Source organism: Panulirus ornatus, chromosome 11 (genome assembly GCF_036320965.1).
Source record: "Panulirus ornatus isolate Po-2019 chromosome 11, ASM3632096v1, whole genome shotgun sequence".
Classification (NCBI taxonomy): Eukaryota; Metazoa; Arthropoda; class Malacostraca; order Decapoda; family Palinuridae; genus Panulirus; species Panulirus ornatus.
This window is the reverse complement of record NC_092234.1, coordinates 3,859,565-3,879,709: the sequence shown is the minus strand read 5'-3', so window position 1 is coordinate 3,879,709 and position 20,145 is coordinate 3,859,565. Positions and strand designations below refer to the sequence as shown.

Here is a 20,145-nt window from a genome sequence, read left to right as displayed (position 1 = left end):
GGCATGTGTACGTGTAGGAAGAGAGGAAAGTGATTGGTTCTCAGTGAATGTAGGTTTGCGGCAGGGGTGTGTGATGTCTCCATGGTTGTTTAATTTGTTTATGGATGGGGTTGTTAGGGAGGTAAATGCAAGAGTTTTGGAAAGAGGGGCAAGTATGAAGTCTGTTGGGGATGAGAGAGCTTGGGAAGTGAGTCAGTTGTTGTTCGCTGATGATACAGCGCTGGTGGCTGATTCATGTGAGAAACTGCAGAAGCTGGTGACTGAGTTTGGTAAAGTGTGTGGAAGAAGAAAGTTAAGAGTAAATGTGAATAAGAGCAAGGTTATTAGGTACAGTAGGGTTGAGGGTCAAGTCAATTGGGAGGTGAGTTTGAATGGAGAAAAACTGGAGGAAGTGAAGTGTTTTAGCTATCTGGGAGTGGATCTGGCAGCGGATGGAACCATGGAAGCGGAAGTGGATCATAGGGTGGGGGAGGGGGCGAAAATTCTGGGGGCCTTGAAGAATGTGTGGAAGTCGAGAACATTATCTCGGAAAGCAAAAATGGGTATGTTTGAAGGAATAGTGGTTCCAACAATGTTGTATGGTTGCGAGGCGTGGGCTATGGATAGAGTTGTGCGCAGGAGGATGGATGTGCTGGAAATGAGATGTTTGAGGACAATGTGTGGTGTGAGGTGGTTTGATCGAGTGAGTAACGTAAGGGTAAGAGAGATGTGTGGAAATAAAAAGAGCTTGGTTGAGAGAGCAGAAGAGGGTGTTTTGAAGTGGTTTGGGCACATGGAGAGAATGAGTGAGGAAAGATTGACCAAGAGGATATATGTGTCGGAGGTGGAGGGAACGAGGAGAAGAGGGAGACCAAATTGGAGGTGGAAAGATGGAGTGAAAAAGATTTTGTGTGATCAGGGCCTGAACATGCAGGAGGGTGAAAGGAGGGCAAGGAATAGAGTGAATTGGAGCGATGTGGTATACCGGGGTTGACGTGCTGTCAGTGGATTGAATCAAGGCATGTGAAGCGTCTGGGGTAAACCATGGAAAGCTGTGTAGGTATGTATATTTGCGTGTGTGGACGTATGTATATACATGTGTATGGGGGGGGGGTTGGGCCATTTCTTTCGTCTGTTTCCTTGCGCTACCTCGCAAACGCGGGAGACAGCGACAAAGTATAATAAGAAAAATAAATAAGAGTATGTAAACCCATACTTAATTCTATATATAGAATATTTATTTTTACATTCGCTATATCTTTTTTTCATACATATTTGCCATTTCCTATGTAAGCAAAGTAGTATTAATAACAGAGGACTGAGCCGTAGAGGGATTATTCTCACTTGGCCCCCGGCCCCCTTCTCTGTTTCCTCTTTTGGAAAATTAAAAATAGGTGGGGAGGATTTGCAGCCCCCCACTCCCTCTTCTTTTAGTCGCCATCTACGACGCGCAGGGAATATGTGGGAAGTATTTTTTACCCCTGTCCTCAGGGATATTCCAAAAAAGGCCCAGTCCTCTGTTCTTAACACTACCTTGCTAATGCGGGAAATGGCAAATAGTTTAAAAGAAAGAAGAAAGAAAGAAAGATGGAGTGAAAAAGATTTTGTGTGATCGGGGCCTGAACATGCAGGAGGGTGAAAGGTGGGCAAGGAATAGAGTGAATTGGAGCGATGTGGTATACCGGGGTTGACGTGCTGTCAGTGGATTGAATCAAGGCATGTGAAGCGTCTGGGGTAAACCATGGAAAGCTGTGTAGGTATGTATATTTGCGTGTGTGGACGTATGTATATACATGTGTATGGGGGTGGGTTGGGCCATTTCTTTCGTCTGTTTCCTTGCGCTACCTCGCAAACGCGGGAGACAGCGACAAAGCAAAAAAAATATATATATATATATATATATATATATATATATATATATTTTCAAACTACTCGCCATTTCCCGCATTAGCGAGGTAGCGTTAAGAACAGAGGACTGGGCCTTTGAGAGAATATCCTCACCTGGCCCCCTTCTCTGTTCCTTCTTTTGGAAAATGAAAAAAAAAAAAATGATTAGAGGGGAGGATTTCCAGCCCCCCACTCCCTCCCCTTTTAGTCGCCTTCTACGACACGCAGGGAACACGTAGGAAGTATTCTTTCTCTCCCTCCAGTTGCACCTCTCAGCACATTAACATCCAAAAGTCTCTCTTTCACGCGCCTGTCAATTAACATGTAATCCAATAATGCTCTCTGGCTATCTCTCCTACTTACATACGTATACTTATGTATATCTCTCTTTTTAAACCAGGTATTCCCAATCACCAGTCCTTTTTCAGCACATAAATCTACAAGCTCTTCACCATTTCCATTTACAACACTGAACATCCCATGTATACCAATTATTCCCTCAACTGCCACATTACTCACCTTTGCATTCAAATCACCCATCACTATAACCCGGTCTTGTGCATCAAAACCACTAACACACTCATTCAGCTGCTCCCAAAACACATGCCTCTCATGATCTTTCTTCTCATGTCTGATCATTATCTTATGGAGGCAAAGGTGAAGATTTGTATGGGTTTTCAGAAAAGAAGAGAGAATGTTGGGGTGAAGAGGGTGGTGAGAGTAAGTGAGCTTGGGAAGGAGACTTGTGTGAGGAAGTACTAGGAGAGACTGAGTACAGAATGGAAAAAGGTGAGAACAAAGGAGGTAAGGGGAGTGGGGGAGGAATGGGATGTATTTAGGGAAGCAGTGATGGCTTGCGCAAAAGATGCTTGTGGCATGAGAAGCGTGGGAGGTGGGTTGATTAGAAAGGGTAGTGAGTGGTGGGATGAAGAAGTAAGATTATTAGTAAAAGAGAAGAGAGAGGCATTTGGACAATATTTGCTGGGAAAAATGCAAATGAGTGGGAGATGTATAAAAGAAAGAGACAGGAGGTCAAGAGAAAGGTGCAAGAGGTGAAAAAGAGGGCAAATGAGAGTTGGGGTGAGAGAGTATCATTAAATTTTAGGGAGAATAAAAAGATGTTCTGGAAAGAGATAAATAAAGTGCGTAAGACAAGGGAGCAAATGGGAACTTCAGTGAAGGAGGCTAATGGGGAGGTAAAAGCTTTGCGGAAGATGAAAGCCGGCAAGGCAGCAGGTTTGGATGGTATTGCAGTGGAATTTATTAAAAAAGGGGGTGACTGTATTGTTGACTGGTTGGTAAGGTTATTTAATGTATGTATGACTCCTGGAGAGGTACCTGAGGATTGGCAGAATGCTTGCATAGTGCCATTGTACAAAGGCAAAGGGGATAAGAGTGAGTGCTCAAATTACAGAGGTATAAGTTTGTTGAGTATTCCTGGTAAATTATATGGGAGGGTATTGATTGAGAGGGTGAAGGCATGTACAGAGCATCAGATTGGGGAAGAGCAGTGTGGTTTCAGAAGTGGTAGAGGATGTGTGGATCAGGTGTTTGCTTTGAAGAATGTTTGAGAGAAATACTTAGAAAAGCAAATGGATTTGTATGTAGCATTTATGGGTCTGGAGAAGGCATATGGTGTGGGAAGCAAGTTGTTATAAGCAGTGAAAAGTTTTTATCGAGGATGTAAGGCATGTGTACGTGTAGGAAGAGAGGAAAGTGATTGGTTCTCAGTGAATGTAGGTTTGCAGCAGGGGTGTGTGATGTCTGCATGGTTGTTTAATTTGTTTATGGATGGGGTTGTTAGGGAGGTGAATGCAAGAGTTTTGGAAAGAGGGGCAAGTATGCAGTCTGTTGGGGATGAGAGAGCTTGGGAAGTGAGTCAGTTGTTGTTTGCTGATGATACAGCGCTGGTGGCTGATTCATGTGAGAAACTGCAGAAGCTGGTGACTGAGTTTGGTAAAGTGTGTGAAAGAAGAAAGTTAAGAGTAAATGTGAATAAGAGCAAGGTTATTAGGTACAGTAGGGTTGAGGGTCAAGTCAATTGGGAGGTAAGTTTGAATGGAGAAAAACTGGAGGAAGTAAAGTGTTTAAGATATCTGGGAGTGGATCTGGCAGCGGATGGAACCATGGAAGCGGAAGTGGATCATAGGGTGGGGGAGGGGGCAAAAATCCTGGGAGCCTTGAAGAATGTGTGGAAGTCGAGAACATTATCTCCAAAAGCAAAAATGGGTATGTTTGAAGGAATAGTGGTTCCAAGAATGTTGTATGGTTGCTAGGCGTAGGCTATGGATAGAGTTGTGCGCAGGAGGGTGGGTGTGCTGGAAATGAGATGTTTGAGGACAATATGTGGTGTGAGGTGGTTTGATCGAGTAAGTAATGTAAGGGTAAGAGAGATGTGTGGAAATAAAAAGAGCGTGGTTGAGAGAGCAGAAGAGGGTGTTTTGAAATGCTTTGGGCACAAGGAGAGAATGAGTGAGGGAAGATTGACCAAGAGGATATATGTGTCAGAGGTGGAGGGAACGAGGAGAAGAGGGAGACCAAATTGGAGGTGGAAAGATGGAGTGAAAAAGATTTTGAGTGATCGGGGCCTGAACATGCAGGAGGGTGAAAGGAGGGCAAGGAATAGAGTGAATTGGATCGATGTGGTATACCGGGGTCGATGTGCTGGCAATGGATTGAATCAGAGTATGTGAAGCGTCTGGGGTAAACCATGGAAAGTTGTGTGGGGCCTGGATGTGGAAAGGGAGCTGTGGTTTCGGGCATTATTGCATGACAGCTGGAGACTGAGTGTGAGCGAATGGGGCCTTTGTTGTCTTTTCCTGGCGCTACCTCGCGCACATGAGGGGGGAGGGGGATGTTGTTCCGTGTGTGGTGGGGTGGCAATGGGGGTGAGTAGGGGCAGACAGTGTGAATTGTGTGCATGTGTGTATATGTGTGTGTCTGTGTGTGTATATATGTGTGTACGTTGGGATGTGTGGGTGTGTATGTTTGCATGTGTGGACGTGTGTGTGTGTGCATGTGTGTGGGGGTGGGTTGGGCCATTTCTTTCGTCAGTTTCCTTGCGCTACCTCGCAGGCGTGGGAGACAGCGACAAAGCAAAATGATAATAATAGTAATAATAATAATATATGTTCATAGTATTAATTTCAGTTTATGTTTTATCTCTAGTTCATGGAATGGCTGGCAGTGGGCCTGAAGTGGCAGCTGTACAGGTGCTGACCAGGGCTGTGCAGCTTGACAATGAGAAAAAATTTTCTGAAGCACTTGCTTGTTATGAACAGGGGATAAGACTGCTGTTACAGGCAGCCAAAGGTATGTCAATATAAGATATTTATTTCCAAGTTATCTGAGAGAGATCTGCCAATTTGTTGAATTCAGACTTTATGGATAATGTATAGATTCTTGCAAGTGTAGAATGCCTTATTTAGAAATGTTAAAAAGGTGAGTTAGTTGCTCTTTGCTAATGACAGTGCAGTGGTGGCAGATTTAAGTGAGAAATTGCAAAACTTGATGTCTGAGTTTGGGAAAGTGCGTGAAAGGGGAAACTTGAGAGTAAATGTGAATAAAAGCAAGGCTGTTAGATTTAGCAGTGGAGAGAGACAGGGTAGCTTGGGTGTGAGTTTGAATGGAGAGAACTTGGAGGAAGTTGGGTGTGTTAGATACCCGGAAGTAGACATGGCAGCAAATGGATCACTGGAAGCTGAAGTGAGCCTTAGGGTGGGTAAGGGGGCTGCAGTCCAAGATGCATTGAGGCATTTGTGGAAAGAGAGGTCACTGTATGTAAGAGCAAAGTTGGGAATGATTGATGGTATAGTAGTTCTGATGGTGTTGTACTGTTATGAAGCATGATCCCCGGGTAAACAATGTGTTGAAACAGTTTAGATGCACGTAGAGGATGAATGAAGAGAGGACGTAAGAGGATGTACATGTCGGAAGTGGAAGGAACACAGAAAAAGAAGGAAACTGCTGAGGATGTGGAAGGATGGGGTGAAAGAGGCCTTGAGTGTTTGGGACCTGAACATGCAGGAGTGTGTGTAGCATGCATGGGATAGAGCAGATTAATGCAATGAGGTATACAAGGGGCAACATGCAGTCAATTTGTTGAACCATATCATATGAAACATTTAGGGAAACCATGAAAAGGTTTGTGGGGACTGGTGTTATAAGGAATTTTGATTACTTATTATTATACATGAGTGCTGGAAAATGAATGTGAGTGACTGGGGCCATTCTCTTTCAAATTTTGGCATTACCTTTCTGTTATGGGAAACAGTGAACAAGAATGAAAATAGAACTTTAGATGATATAGGTATTCATTTGAATGATAGGACATTTAGTTAAAACGTTTGTGGTATGAAAAAAAAATTGGAAGCAAATTGTATGATTAGTTGAGGGATGTGAAATACAGTACTAAATTTTGTAGTTGTTTTGCATATTGTATTCTGTCTTTGGCCATTCATTGACTTGTTACAATACATAGGTTATTTTTGCTTTTAGAGGTAAAAGATGAAAGTAAACGTGCCCACTTTCGTAAAAAGACGGAAGAGTATTTGTCTCGAGCTGAAGCCATGAAGGAAGCAGCAAACAAGCAGCGTACAATGGGACAGACTCACAAACAGGTTAGCACCTAGATGTGGTTAATCATCGAATGCAAAATATCTTCCAAACCATTTATACAGTTACATTGGTGTTAACCCTCCTTTTTATTTTTTTCAGAGTATGTTTCAAATATCATTGATATTTTTTACTCAGTTTTGAAATGTGTGCATATAGACAAATTAATGCACAAAATGATATGTTATTATCTTAGAAAATATTACATGGTGCAGGACACAGTTACTGTTAATCCAAGTTATCTCATCAAATTTAAGAATAATTGAAAGATATAGAAAATGTATTTTTATGAACTTCAGACTATTTAAAGACATTAAAGATAATATGATAATGACAAAAATTGTGAAAGAAATAAAACATTATTTCATTTCTAGTAATAAGGTACCATTTATTTCCATTATCTCATGATGCTGCTCTCAACCTTTGCTCTTCATTCTTGCTTGTCTCTTTATCTATCATGTCATCTAGTTCATAAGTTTATTAGGTAAACTGTAGAGCTATTGCAACATATTCAGATTTTCAGCAGCATCACTGATAGTGTTATTACCAGAAAGGTAAATGGTTGGGCAGTTGCAATAAGACACATGTATGAGTACTTTGGTCCTCCCCATAGCATCAGCTGGACTTTTGCTGTAATCAAGTCAAATGGGCTAGGTAGTACAGTAACGCATATCAGCGTTGTCTTTTGCTGTACATATAACCAGTGTAGTATATCTTGCTTTCTTGCTTGGTCTTGATCAGATTCAGGTAGAGGCTGGGGCAACTGGTTACAGTTATGAGACTATTTTTGGACCATTGATTGACAAAACTCTGTCATCTGTCACTGTAGAGGATGCCTACATACGCTCCAATCATCAGGTAAGTGGTTTCAGTTATGTGTGCAGTTTCTCATCACCTTGGTGCTTGGCTCATGAGTGTACTGTGTATGTTTTGAAATAATGTTTAATCATTTTTTGTACAAAACTTTTTTCATTTACAAATGTGTTTATGCATAATTACCCCAGGACCCTTTCCAGAAGGGGTCCTGGTGCTACTGAGGACCCCCATTTCCAGGGGCTCCAGCAGTCCATGGCTTTGCTGCACTTGGTAACAGGGACAAGATGGACTCCTTTGAAGAGAGTTCTCCAGTGAGACTGTGCACTGTTTCATCAGCTAATGATGATACACCTCAGGGAGGTGGAGTCTGGTAACACCTATAAACATGTATATGAATGTTATTGCATGCTGATATACTTAAAGATCCTTTATGCTGTCTTTCCTAATTGTATTTGCATCTTTACCTCACCATAGTTTGGCTCAGTAGTTTATCTGCTTTAAAACCTGGTTTAATCAATTTATGTTAACAATATCTTATATAGTTTAAGAACACGCTGATATGGACTCTATGCTGTAAGCCTCTTTTGCTGTGTGGCAGCCCCCTAAGTGTCAGATAGATACTCTTGGTCCTTACTTAACTTTGGGAATCCATTCCTGGATAGCACAGCTTAGCAGAATTAACGAATGGTGAATCACGTTTTTCTGTAGAGTTCAGCAGGATGAACCATCACGACATTCCTGGGGGAGATTCCTCAACCTAATATTCATACAAAAATATGAATGTAATGTAAGGAAACATACATTGCATTTCAGGTATGTTATTAATCAATGAAGTTAAACAAAAGATGAAGCACAAAATATTTTGTTCAAATAAAATATGTATCTCATCCCCACAGACCTCTCTATGGGTTACCTGGGACTTCTCACTTGCCCTAGTTCAGTCCATTGGCAGCATGTCAACCCCAGTATACTACATTGTTCCAATTCATCCTATCCCATGCATGCCTTTCACCCTCCTCCATGTCCAGCCCATGATCACTCAAAATCTTTTTAACTCCATCCTTCCATCTCCAATTTGGTCTCCATGTTCTCTGTGTTCCCTCCACCTGCGATGCACATATCTTCTTTGTCTACCTTTCCTTACTCATTCTCCATACGTCCTGACCATTTCAGTACACCCTCTTCAGTTCTGTCAACCTCTTATTTTTTAGTACCATGCCTCTCTTTTACTGTTTTGCTATTTACTCGACCAAACCGCCTTTCACACACACACACACTCACTCATTGTATAATGACGGTGATGAAGAGAATCAAATTATGCCTACATGATAAGCATTTGTGAAAATTTACTGGAAGTGGTCGTGTGTGTGTAGCCCATGCTTTTCCCCTAATGGTGCTGCTGAGCTTTTTGAGCACACATGCATACCCCTGAGTTAGTTCAAACAGAAATAGCTATATTGTATAGGCGAGTATGGTTGGTCAGAGAAAAGAAGCACCATTGATAAAGCATGTTATCCATTTATGTGTGCTATTAGTGTTACTGGACTCCAGCTGCATGTGAGGTTATGCCACAGTTGAAAAATCACTTTCGGCAAGGTTGCATCAGTGTCCATGCATGAAAAGGACAGCCTTGTTGAGGAACTTCTCACTCTAGAGATGTCTATTATTTCCCTGCTACTAGATGTACTGCATCCTTGAAGCTGCTGGAACCCCATAAATGGGTTCTGGAGGTTATGTAATAAGTAAGAAAAAACATCTAGTACTATAGTGTTGTCAAGTGGGAACAAAGACAGTCTCTGTAATGCTTTAAACATAGTAGATTTGCCAGTTATTTTTGATGTTTCAGATTTATAACTTCCTCCAGTTTTGTGAACTGTTGGCCCACAAAGCTGAGTGTCTACAATCTATCACACTGAAAACTACACGAGACCCCGCAGAACACAGGTAACATAAATGTCTCATGACTGTGTTCATGTTTGGTGTAGGATGTGATCCACAGTGCTTTTTCTAGTGGTGTTTTGTCATGGTGAAATATTTAAAGTTGCAATATATTCACACATGTAAACCAAGGTGACCCATACTAGATCCACTCAGGATTTTCAGATGTTGATACCACATTTTGTTAATTGTAATGCAGGAAACTGTGTAAAAGTGCATGAAACCTTAAAAACACCCCTAGTTTCATTAGATATTGATTTAATGGAGGCATTGACTGCTGCTTTTAGCATCAAAGATAGTGAAAAAATTATGGAGAAAGAAAGCATCATGCATTTGTAGATCAACTTGGGTTGCAAGTTAAATCTAAGTGCAAAGGTCCATGGGAAGTTTTGACTATAGTGTGTGTATAGAAAACTTATGATGCTTGTAGTTGTTATAATGGTATTCAGATTTTATGGATGGGAGAATCAAAACTACCACTTTTTTCCTAAATGTCAAGATGATTTGAGTTTTGTGGTAGCCTGCTTTGATGAATTGGGATAGCGAAGGATGTTCAAAGAAAATGCAAGTAAAAGCAAAGTCATAGTTTTTAAAAGGGGTGTGAAGTTCTGAGTGATATCATTTTGGAAGGAAAAGGTTAAGAAATCAGTAGAGAGTTGAGGTATCTTTGGTGTGATGATCAACAAGAATGGTATTATTTGTATTCACTTTGCAAGAAGCTTATAAGATAGTGTTTCTCCCATCTCAAATTTTTGGATATGAAACTAGTTTTTAATTGTACATAGGTAAAAGATAGAGGAGTAGTAGAGATGGTGAACTACATAATAGTTGGAATTATAAGAATAGATAAAAAATGATGTCCAAAAGATTTGTGTGAAAAAATTATTAGAAGAGCTCATGGTTGAAAACCTGTTAAGGTAGTATGGACCTACTGCTGATGATAGATTGATTAAGATGAAATCTGGTCACATGTCTGAAGTTGCAAGGTGAAAGCATGGGCATGAACAGATGCAGTGAGTTATTTGTCTAAGGGTAAAGATATATTAGATGTTTGTAGATGCTGAAATTGTATTGTGTACCAATAAGCAGGATGCATTTATAACTGAAAGTTTTAAGAAAATTTTAAATAAAAAAACTTGTTTTTGTCTTCGGATGGGCATTTAGTGCCAACTCTCTCTCTTTCATTTTTTAGTGACTAATTCATGTAGTTTTCTATCAGTATAAGTTAGATTTCATTCCTCTCACATGCAAACTATTACCTTCTCAAGACTGCTTTGATATTACCACAACTGTTGAAATTTCTCAGACTATTAGTATTCAAGAAGGGAGACAGCATACAAGTAGGTATTATTTACTAATGATTAACTTTTGTAGACATTATATCAAAGCTGCTTGCAGAAGTTATCAATGTCTTCATGATATGACAGCTAATGTTTATATCAGTCTGTCAGTCATGTAGGGAGGGTTTTGTTTTAGCCATCTGGTAGATGAAACATAAAACAGCATTTTGCTGGAGCTCAAAACCTAGATTAATTACATTCCACTGATTATTATATATAATTAACAGAACACAGAATGAGCGACTGGAAGAGATTCGAGAATCATTAAGGAAGCACAACATCAAACTGACTGTGGAATATATTGACACAATCCATGACAGGGAAATTAGGTAAGGCTTTACTTTCTATTGCATGAATTACTTAAGTAGAGACAAAGCGTGAGGAATTGCCAGGTAGTCATAGTTGGGAATGCAGGGTGACTTTGGAGTATAACTAAAATGATAAAGAATATGATATTGATATGAAATTTAATTGGATATCATGTGTGTAGGGGAATGCCAGGGAAATTATATTTCATATGCAGTGGAGGCATTTTGTGTGTGGGGGTTGAGATGTGAACTGAGATGTTAGTCTCAGTGAATCAACCTGGTTTGCGAAGCTAAAGCTAAGATCTCAATTATAGACATTGCTAAGGCAATTAGAGCTTAGTAAGTGCCCTACAGTTCAGGAGTTGAAGTACTGGATTGGTGTGTGGACCATAAATTTGAACAAGTTTATTAGGCTTAGCAGTGCAGAGGGACAGGTTAGTTGGAGGTGTGAGTTTGATTGGAGAAAATTTGAAGGAAGTGAAGTGTTTTAGATACCTGCAAGTGGACATAGCAGTGAATGGAACCATGGAAGCAGAAGTGTCATAGGGTGGATGAGGGAGCGAAGGTTCTAGGAGCTCCAAAAAATGTGTGGAAAGAGAGATCATTATCTGGGAGGGCAAAAATGGGTATTTTTGATGATGTAACAGTCCCAACATTATTAATGTGGATGCAAGGCATGGGCTATAGATAAGACTGTTCAGAGGAGGGGGGATGTATTCAAAATGAAATGTATGAGGACAACATTTGTTGTGAGGTGGTTTGATTGAATAAGTAATGCAATGGTAAGAGAGAAGTTTTTTTTTTTTTTGCCGCTGTCTCCCGCGTTTGCGAGGTAGCGCAAGGAAACAGACGAAAGAAATGGCCCAACCCACCCCCATACACATGTATATACATACGTCCACACACGCAATTATACATACCTACACAGCTTTCCATGGTTTACCCCAGACGCTTCACATGCCTTGATTCAATCCACTGACAGCACGTCAACCCCGGTATACCACATCGCTCCAGTTCACTCTATTCCTTGCCCTCCTCTCACCCTCCTGCATGTTCAGGCCCCGATCACACAAAATCTTTTTCACTCCATCCTTCCACCTCCAATTTGGTCTCCCTCTTCCCCTCGTTCCCTCCACCTCCGACACATATATCCTCTTGGTCAATCTCTCCTCACTCATTCTCTCCATGTGCCCAAACCATTTCAAAACACCCTCTTCTGCTCTCTCAACCACGCTCTTTTTATTTCCACACATCTCTCTTACCCTTACGTTACTTACTCGATCAAACCACCTCACACCACACACTGTCCTCAAACATCTCATTTCCAGCACATCCATCCTCCTGTGCACAACTCTATCCATAGCCCACGCCTCGCAACCATACAACATTGTTGGAACCACTATTCCTTCAAACATGCCCATTTTTGCTTTCCGAGATAATGTTCTCGACTTCCACACATTCTTCAAGGCTCCCAGAATTTTCGCCCCCTCCCCCACCCTATGATCCACTTCCGCTTCCATGGTTCCATCCGCTGCCAGATCCACTCCCAGATATCTAAAACACTTCACTTCCTCCAGTTTTTCTCCATTCAAACTCACCTCCCAATTGAAGTGTGATTATAAAAAGAGAGTGGTTTGAGAGAACGGAAGAGGATGTGCTAAAATGGTTTGGACATACAGAGAGAATGAGTTAGGAAAGGTTGATAAAGGGGATATATGAATCAGAAGTGGAGGGACAATGAAAAATGGAAACCCAGTTGGAGATTAAAGCTTGGTGTGAAAAAGATTTTGAGCGATTGGGGCCTAAACATGCAGGAGGGTGAAGTACGTGCACGGGATAGAGCAAAGCATGTGAAGCATCTGAGGTAAAACCCTGGAAAGGTCTGTGGGGCCTGGTTAAGAATGGATAGCTGTAGTTTCATTGCATTACACATGACAGCTTGAGAACAGATGTGAGTGGATACAGCCATCCTCTGTCTGCTCCTGGTCCTACCTCACTGGCACTGGAAGCGGTGATCAAGTATGAAAGAAAAGATATACATGTATATATTTATTATACTTTGTCGCTGTCTCCTGCATTAGCAAGTTAGGGCAAGGAAACAGACGAAAGAATGGCCCAACCCACCCACATACACATGTATAAACATACATGTCCACACACGCACATATACATACCTATACATTTCAGCGGATACATGTATGTACATACACAGTCATATACATATATACATATATATGATTTTGCATCTTTTACTGCTATTCCAATTTTTCTTATTCTGCATTGAAGTTCCAGGACATGTCAGGTGAATACATATTTTTTGAATGTACATTTGATGAAACAAGGTAATCAGCTGGAAGAAAATCTTGGTAGGAATAGGAATTTTGATGGTTAAAAATATCCATGCTTTATTGGTATATGAATTTTGATGAAAATTGATACGACAAACAGGTGTTAAGATACTTTGAATACAAGCATTGATGTTGTAAAAATGAGACCATCACTTGTAGACATCATTCTTTGTCTTTGCTCTCAGGTTTGACAGTGGTTGGATCATCAAGATTGGTAGAGGTTTAGATTACTTCAGAAAAGCTGATGGTCGATTCACTTTGGGGTGGTTTGATTACCACTTTCGTCAGTGTCATCAGACAACCATAGATATATTCCATCAGCAGTCATTACAGTGAAGGGAATTTTGATGTTGAAGACACATCTATAATCCCAAGGAGTGTATGAGGTTAGAAAACACATCAGCAGTAAGGTATTGTGGTGTGAAACTGCAGCATAAGTTGTGAGTTCTGTAGTTAGTCATTACTAAGCGTAATTCTTTTGTAAACACAGAAAGGAGCATTTGCAACAGAAGCACAAAGCAAGGTCCCAGTATATAAAGAGGGTTGTAGGAAATGTAGAGGAAGTTTTGTGATATATCAGGATTTCATATAACCCCAGCATGATCTTATATACTTATATATTAATCAAAAATTTATATATTAATAAAAAAATTTTCACCTTCATAGTTTACTGAAGTTAGATCCTGGTTACACTTTCTTGGAAAGTGCTCTTTATTTCACAAAAAGGAACATGATTGAATGGATGACCATCTTTAACCACAATCATAGTAAGTAACACCTTGTAACATTATCTGGCTCCCATCTCATTATTTAAAACATAGCGCACATCCTTTGCATTATGCCCTTTTACCCTGACTTTAAACAAATGAATAGTTTTTAAAAATTTTATTCATGTACTAACCCTTATGCTGTAAATTACAACTATTTTATGATGCACAGTGCTCATTACTAAATACAGCTATAGTCCACAGCCATCAGAAACATTTTTACATCTTGCATGATTCACCAACCCTCCACTAACCAGAAAATGGCATTAGAGTCTTATTAGGTGCTGTCTCCACACATTGGCATGCTGAAACTTCATAGAAGCAGTGACTCATGATAAATTGCTTCCCATTTAGTGATTCATTTATCTCCTTTTTTTATTTTGTTTTCAGCATCATTTGGTAATTTATGTATGATGTAATTGCAAGATATACTTTGCAGGGGTATGTTATGTATTGTAAGTAATAACATAAAATGCATTTGATAAGAGTTTGTGAGTTGGCAACACTGGGCTGCAAATTTTTCCTTCAAATATGATGCCTTAATTTTTTCTGCTCATTAAGTGTTAGCAAAATATCTCTTCCACCTGAGAAGATTTTTGCCATCCTGCAGGGTCACCCATAAACACTGTACTTTCATTTTCCCCCACCCCTTCTGCTGTCAGATGATGTTTTCCAGATACATTAATGCCAGATATGGAAGCTGAATTGTGTCCTATTATAGAAAAGTACTAAAAATAGAACTATTACCTTTTCCATATTTTATTGGTAAATTTACAATTTTAAGGAGTAGTGCTAGAGGTTCATTATGCTGCCAAAGAGGTTTTTTTTTTTTTAGAAAATTAAATTGCATTTGTATACAATTCATACAGTAGGATCACAATACTGTATATTGCCTTCATTGGTATGAAGACATCTTAATTAAAGAAATGTTTATTAAACCAATATTTTTGGTGGTTCCCATGTCAAGGAGCCATTAACCCTTTATTTTACTATTCACTGTATATATAAACCTCAATTTTTATAAGAACTTCAACATACTGTTGAAGGTTTTTTTATGTCATGAAAAGCAATAAAGTCAAATGAAAAAATTTGACTTTGTGCCCATATTGAGTTCATACTGTACATGATACTCGAGAAAAATTGGGAGTGGACTTGCCAGCAAATGGAACCATGGAAGTGGAAGCAATTCATAGGGTGGGAAAGGAGGCAAAGGCTCTGGAAACAATGGAGAATGTGTAGAAAGAGAGAACAATATCTCAGGGAGCAAAAATGGTTATATTTGAAGGAATAGTAGTTTCAACAGTATTTTATGGTTATGAGGCATGAGCTATAGATAGGGTTGTGTGGAGGAAGATGGATGTGTTGGAAATTAAATGTTTGAGGACAGTATGTAGTAAGGTAGTTTGATCAAGTAAGTAATGAAAGGGTAAGAGAGCTTTGGTAATAAGAAGAGTGTGGTTGAAAGACCAGAAGAGGGTGTGTTGAAATTATTTGAACATATGGAGAGATTGAGTGAGGAAAGGTTGACAAAGGGGATGTCTGTGTCAGAAGTGGAGGAAACAAGAACTGAGAGACTCTGTTGGAGATGGAAGGTTGGAGTGAAAAAGATACAGTATTAGCAACGAGGGCCTGAGCATGCAGGAGGTGAAAGGTGTAGTCGGGATAGAGTAAATTGGAATGCTCTAGTATACAGAGGTCAATATGCTGTCAAAGGACTGAACCAGGGCATGTGAAACGTCTGGAGTAAACCATGCAGAGGTCTGTGGGGCCTGGTTGTGGATAGGGTGCTGTGGTTTCAGTGCATTACACATGACAGTTACAGAATGGATGTGAGCAGATAAGGGTAAGTTTTTCCTTGTTTTCTTGGAATGATGAGTAAAGAAATGCCTTTTAATACCTTGAAATTACATATTAAAGTGAAATTTTTAAACATAAATTAGAAAAAAAAATCTTTCATAATTATGAGGGGGTCATGGGACATATTACAAAATTGAACCATAACTCAAAAATGTCATAAGGTCAGAATGTTATAAAATATGTCATACAGAGTAGGGCTATACTGTGGAATCTTAATTGTCTAATGAGGCTTTTAATTTTTTCCAGAAATGCTATGAATAGCTTCACCAGCTTTGGAAAACCAGAATAATATATGGCTAATCGACTGCCCTTCACCACACAGAAACATGAAACATTTAGGAACAGGTTAGTGATTGCAGGTTTACCTAACATTAGAAATCTCTGCCATCTGTAAACATCATGGTAGAGGTTGACAGCTTTGAGATGCTTTTTTTTTTTTTTTTTTTTTTTTCTCTGGTCTCCCGCGTTTGCGAGGTAGGGCAAGGAAACAGACGTAAGAAATGGCCCGACCCACCCCCATACACAATGTATATACATACACGTCCACACACGCAAATATACATACCTATACATCTCAATGTACACATATATATACACACACAGACACATACATATATACCCATGCACACAATTCACACTGTCTGCCTTTATTCATTCCCATCGCCACCTCGCCACACATGGAATACCATCCCCCTCCCCCCCTCATGTGTGCGAGGTAGCACTAGGAAAAGACAACAAAGGCCCCATTCGTTCACACTCAGTCTCTAGCTGTCATGCAATAATGCCCAAAACCACAGCTCCCTTTCCACATCCAGGCCCCACACAACTTTCCATGGTTTTGTTAGGGAGGTGAATGCAAGAGTTTTGGAAAGAGGGGCAAGTATGAAGTCTGTTGTGGATGAGAGAGCTTGGGAAGTGAGTCAGTTGTTGTTCGCTGATGATACAGCGCCGGTGGCTGATTCATGTGAGAAACTGCAGAAGCTGGTGACTGAGTTTGGTAAAGTGTGTGAAAGAAGAAAGTTAAGAGTAAATGTGAATAAGAGCAAGGTTATTAGGTACAGTAGGGTTGAGGGTCAAGTCAATTGGGAGGTAAGTTTGAATGGAGAAAAACTGGAGGAAGTAAAGTGTTTTAGATGTCTGGGAGTGGATCTAGCAGCGGATGGAACCATGGAAGCGGAAGTGGATCATAGGGTGGAGGAGGGGGCGAAAATCCTGGGAGCCTTGAAGAATGTGTGGAAGTCGAGAACATTATCTCGGAAAGCAAAAATGGGTATGTTTGAAGAAATAGTAGTTCCAACAATTTTGTATGGTTGCGAGGCGTGGGCTATGGATAGAGTTGTGCGCAGGAGGGTGGATGTGCTGGAAATGAGACGTTTGAGGACAATGTGTGGTGTGAGGTGGTTTGATCGAGTAAGTAACTTAAGGGTAAGAGAGATGTGTGGAAATAAAAAAAGCGTGGTTGAGAGAGCAGAAGAGGGTGTTTTGAAATGGTTTGGGCACATGGAGAGAATGAGTGAGGAAAGATTGACCAAGAGGATATATGTGTCGGAGGTGGAGGGAACGAGGAGAAGTGGGAGACCAAATTGGAGGTTGAAAGATGGAGTGAAAAAGATTTTGTGTGATCGGGGCCTGAACATGCAGGAGGGTGAAAGGAGGACAAGGAATAGAGTGAATTGGATCGATGTGGTATACCGGGGTTGACGTGCTGTCAGTGGATTGAATCAGGGCATGTGAAGCGTCTGGGGTAGACCATGGAAAGCTGTGTAGGTATGTATATTTGCGTGTGTGGACTTGTATGTATATACATGTGTATGGGGGTGGGTTGGGCCATTTCTTTCGTCTGTTTCCTTGTGCTACCTCGCAAGTGCGGGAGACAGCGACAAAGCAAAAAAAAAAAAATATATATATATATATATTTATTTATTTATTTATTTATTTATTTTGCTTTGTCGCTGTCTCCTGCGTTGGTGAGGTAGCGCAAGGAAACCAACGAAAGAATGGCCCAACCCACCCACATACACAAGTATATGCATACACGTCCACACACGTACATATACATACCTATACATTTCAACATATACACATATACACATGCACATATTCATATATGCTGCCTTCATCCATTCCTGCCGCCACCCCGCCACAAATGAAATGACACCCCCCCTCCCCACGCATGCGCATGAGGTAGTGCTAGGAAAAGACAACAAAGGCCACATTCGTCCACACTCTGACTCTTGCTGTCATGTATAATGCACCAAAACCACAGCTCCCTTTCCATATCCAGGCCCCACAAAACTTTCTATGGTTTACCCCAGACGCTTCACATACCCTGGTTCAATCCCTTGACAGCACGTCGACCCCGGTGTACCCCATCGTTCCAGTTCACTCTATTTCATGCACGCCTTTCACCCTCCTGTATGTTCAGGCCCCGATCGCTCGAATCTTTTTCACTCCATCCTTCCACCTCCAATATGGTCTTGCACTTCTCGTTCCCTCCACCTCTGACACATATATCCTCTTTGTCAATCTTTCCTCACTCATTCTCTCCATGTGACAAAACCATTTCAATACACCCTCTTCTGCTTTCTCAACCACACATCTCTCATACCCTTTCATTACATAATCAAACCACATATTGTCCTCAAACATCTCATTTCCAACATATCCACCCTCCTTCGCACAACCCTATCTATCACCCATGCCTCACAACCATATAACATTGTTGGAACCACTATTCCTTCAAACACACCCATTTTTGCTTTCCGAGATCACATTCTTCACCGCTCCCATAACTTTCGCCCCCTCCTCCACCCTGTGACTCACTTCCACTCCCATGGTTCCATCCACTGCCATATCCACTACCAGTATCTGAAACACTTCACTTCCTCCAGTTTTTCTCCATTCAAACTTACCTCCCAATTTACTTGTCCATCAACCCTATTGAACCTAATAATCTTGCTCTTATTCACATTTACTCTCAGCTTTCTTCTTTCACACACTTTACCAAACTCAGTCACCAACTTCTGCAGTTTCTCACCTGAATCAGCCACCAATGCTGTATCATCAGCAAACAACAACTGACTCACTTCCCAAGCCCTCTCATCCCCAACAGACTGTATACTTGCCCCTCTCACCAAAACTCTTGTTAGGGAGAACTCCCTAACAACCCCATCCATAAACAAATTAAACAACCATGGAGACATCACGCACCCCTGCCGCAAACTGACACTCACTGGGAACCAGTCACTTTCCTCTCCTCCTACTCATGCACATTCCTTACATCCTCGATAAAAGCTTTTCAGTGCTTCTAGCAACTTACCTCCCACACCATATACTCTTAATACCTTCCACAGAGCATCTCTATCAACTCTATCCCCAGGGATAATATATATATATCATGTCAACCCCGGTACACCACATCTTTCCAATTCATTCTATTATACTTAATCACTGTTTCCCGCATCAGTGAGGTTGCACCAGAAAACAGATGAAGAATGGCCCATCCATTCATATCACTTATATATGCATAAACACCCATACACACACATATACATATCAGCATATACACATTTACATACAGACATATTCATACTTGCTTGCCTTCATCCATTCCTAGCACTATCCTGCCCCACAGGAAATAGCATCACTGTGTGTGTTTTTGTAATTATTGGGAACTAGTGCATGGTAGCAAGCAGGGTTAACATTTTACATACAGTCATCTGGTAGACAGTTGCTTATACTTAGCATGGAAATTTATTTTTGTTTATAAACTTTTGTTGTTTAAAGATAGTAGTTCAGATTCAGAATTCAAATGGATTGATAATTTGAGTATTATTGTGGTTAACTTTTTCCACAAGTACAGTAGAGACATGGTTGGTAGCTCAAGGCAACCCAGCTGTTCATTATCCTCTGTAGGGACTGGTCAGTAAATGTGAACTTAGCATAGATTAGGGTTTATATGTTCATGTGTACTTAAGGTTAAGACACAGTATTATGTTTGAGGTTGAGAGACGGGTTAACATGAGTGTAAGACTCTTCCAGTAAAACAGAAATAGTAATCTATCTACATCTCTGATGCCCAGTCTCTTCCGGAACTCCCTCAAGGGGGTGGCCACAGCAAAAGTCTTTCCATAACTGTTGAACTCCCATGCTGCTTTATAGACATACACAATGACACACTGCTGTGGTGACTTAAGAAGGAGCTGGCTTATTAAATGGAATTGATGATGGTGATAGGCTTAACACCCACAGTCACTAAGGCCTGTCTTTTTATGGCTGATGATATTACTGT

The 20,145-nt window shown here is 40.6% G+C and overlaps 1 protein-coding gene across 6 annotated transcripts in view; it reads left to right on the top strand.

Annotated features, from left to right (window-relative positions):
- LOC139751221 (MIT domain-containing protein 1-like) overlaps positions 1-20,145 on the top strand; it is a 93,118-nt gene that overhangs the window by 55,359 nt on the left and 17,614 nt on the right. For 5 of the 6 annotated variants that reach the window (XM_071666419.1, XM_071666418.1, XM_071666423.1 and 2 more), the window contains 6 exons: positions 5,035-5,178; positions 6,364-6,485; positions 7,222-7,338; positions 9,143-9,240; positions 10,802-10,903; positions 13,416-16,199. In XM_071666419.1, the coding sequence (XP_071522520.1) occupies positions 5,043-5,178; positions 6,364-6,485; positions 7,222-7,338; positions 9,143-9,240; positions 10,802-10,903; positions 13,416-13,566 (726 nt within the window). In that variant the 5' untranslated portion in view covers positions 5,035-5,042 and the 3' untranslated portion in view covers positions 13,567-16,199. The remainder of the gene's footprint in view (positions 1-5,034; positions 5,179-6,363; positions 6,486-7,221; positions 7,339-9,142; positions 9,241-10,801; positions 10,904-13,415; positions 16,200-20,145) is intronic. The other variant, XM_071666422.1, reaches the window with a different exon arrangement.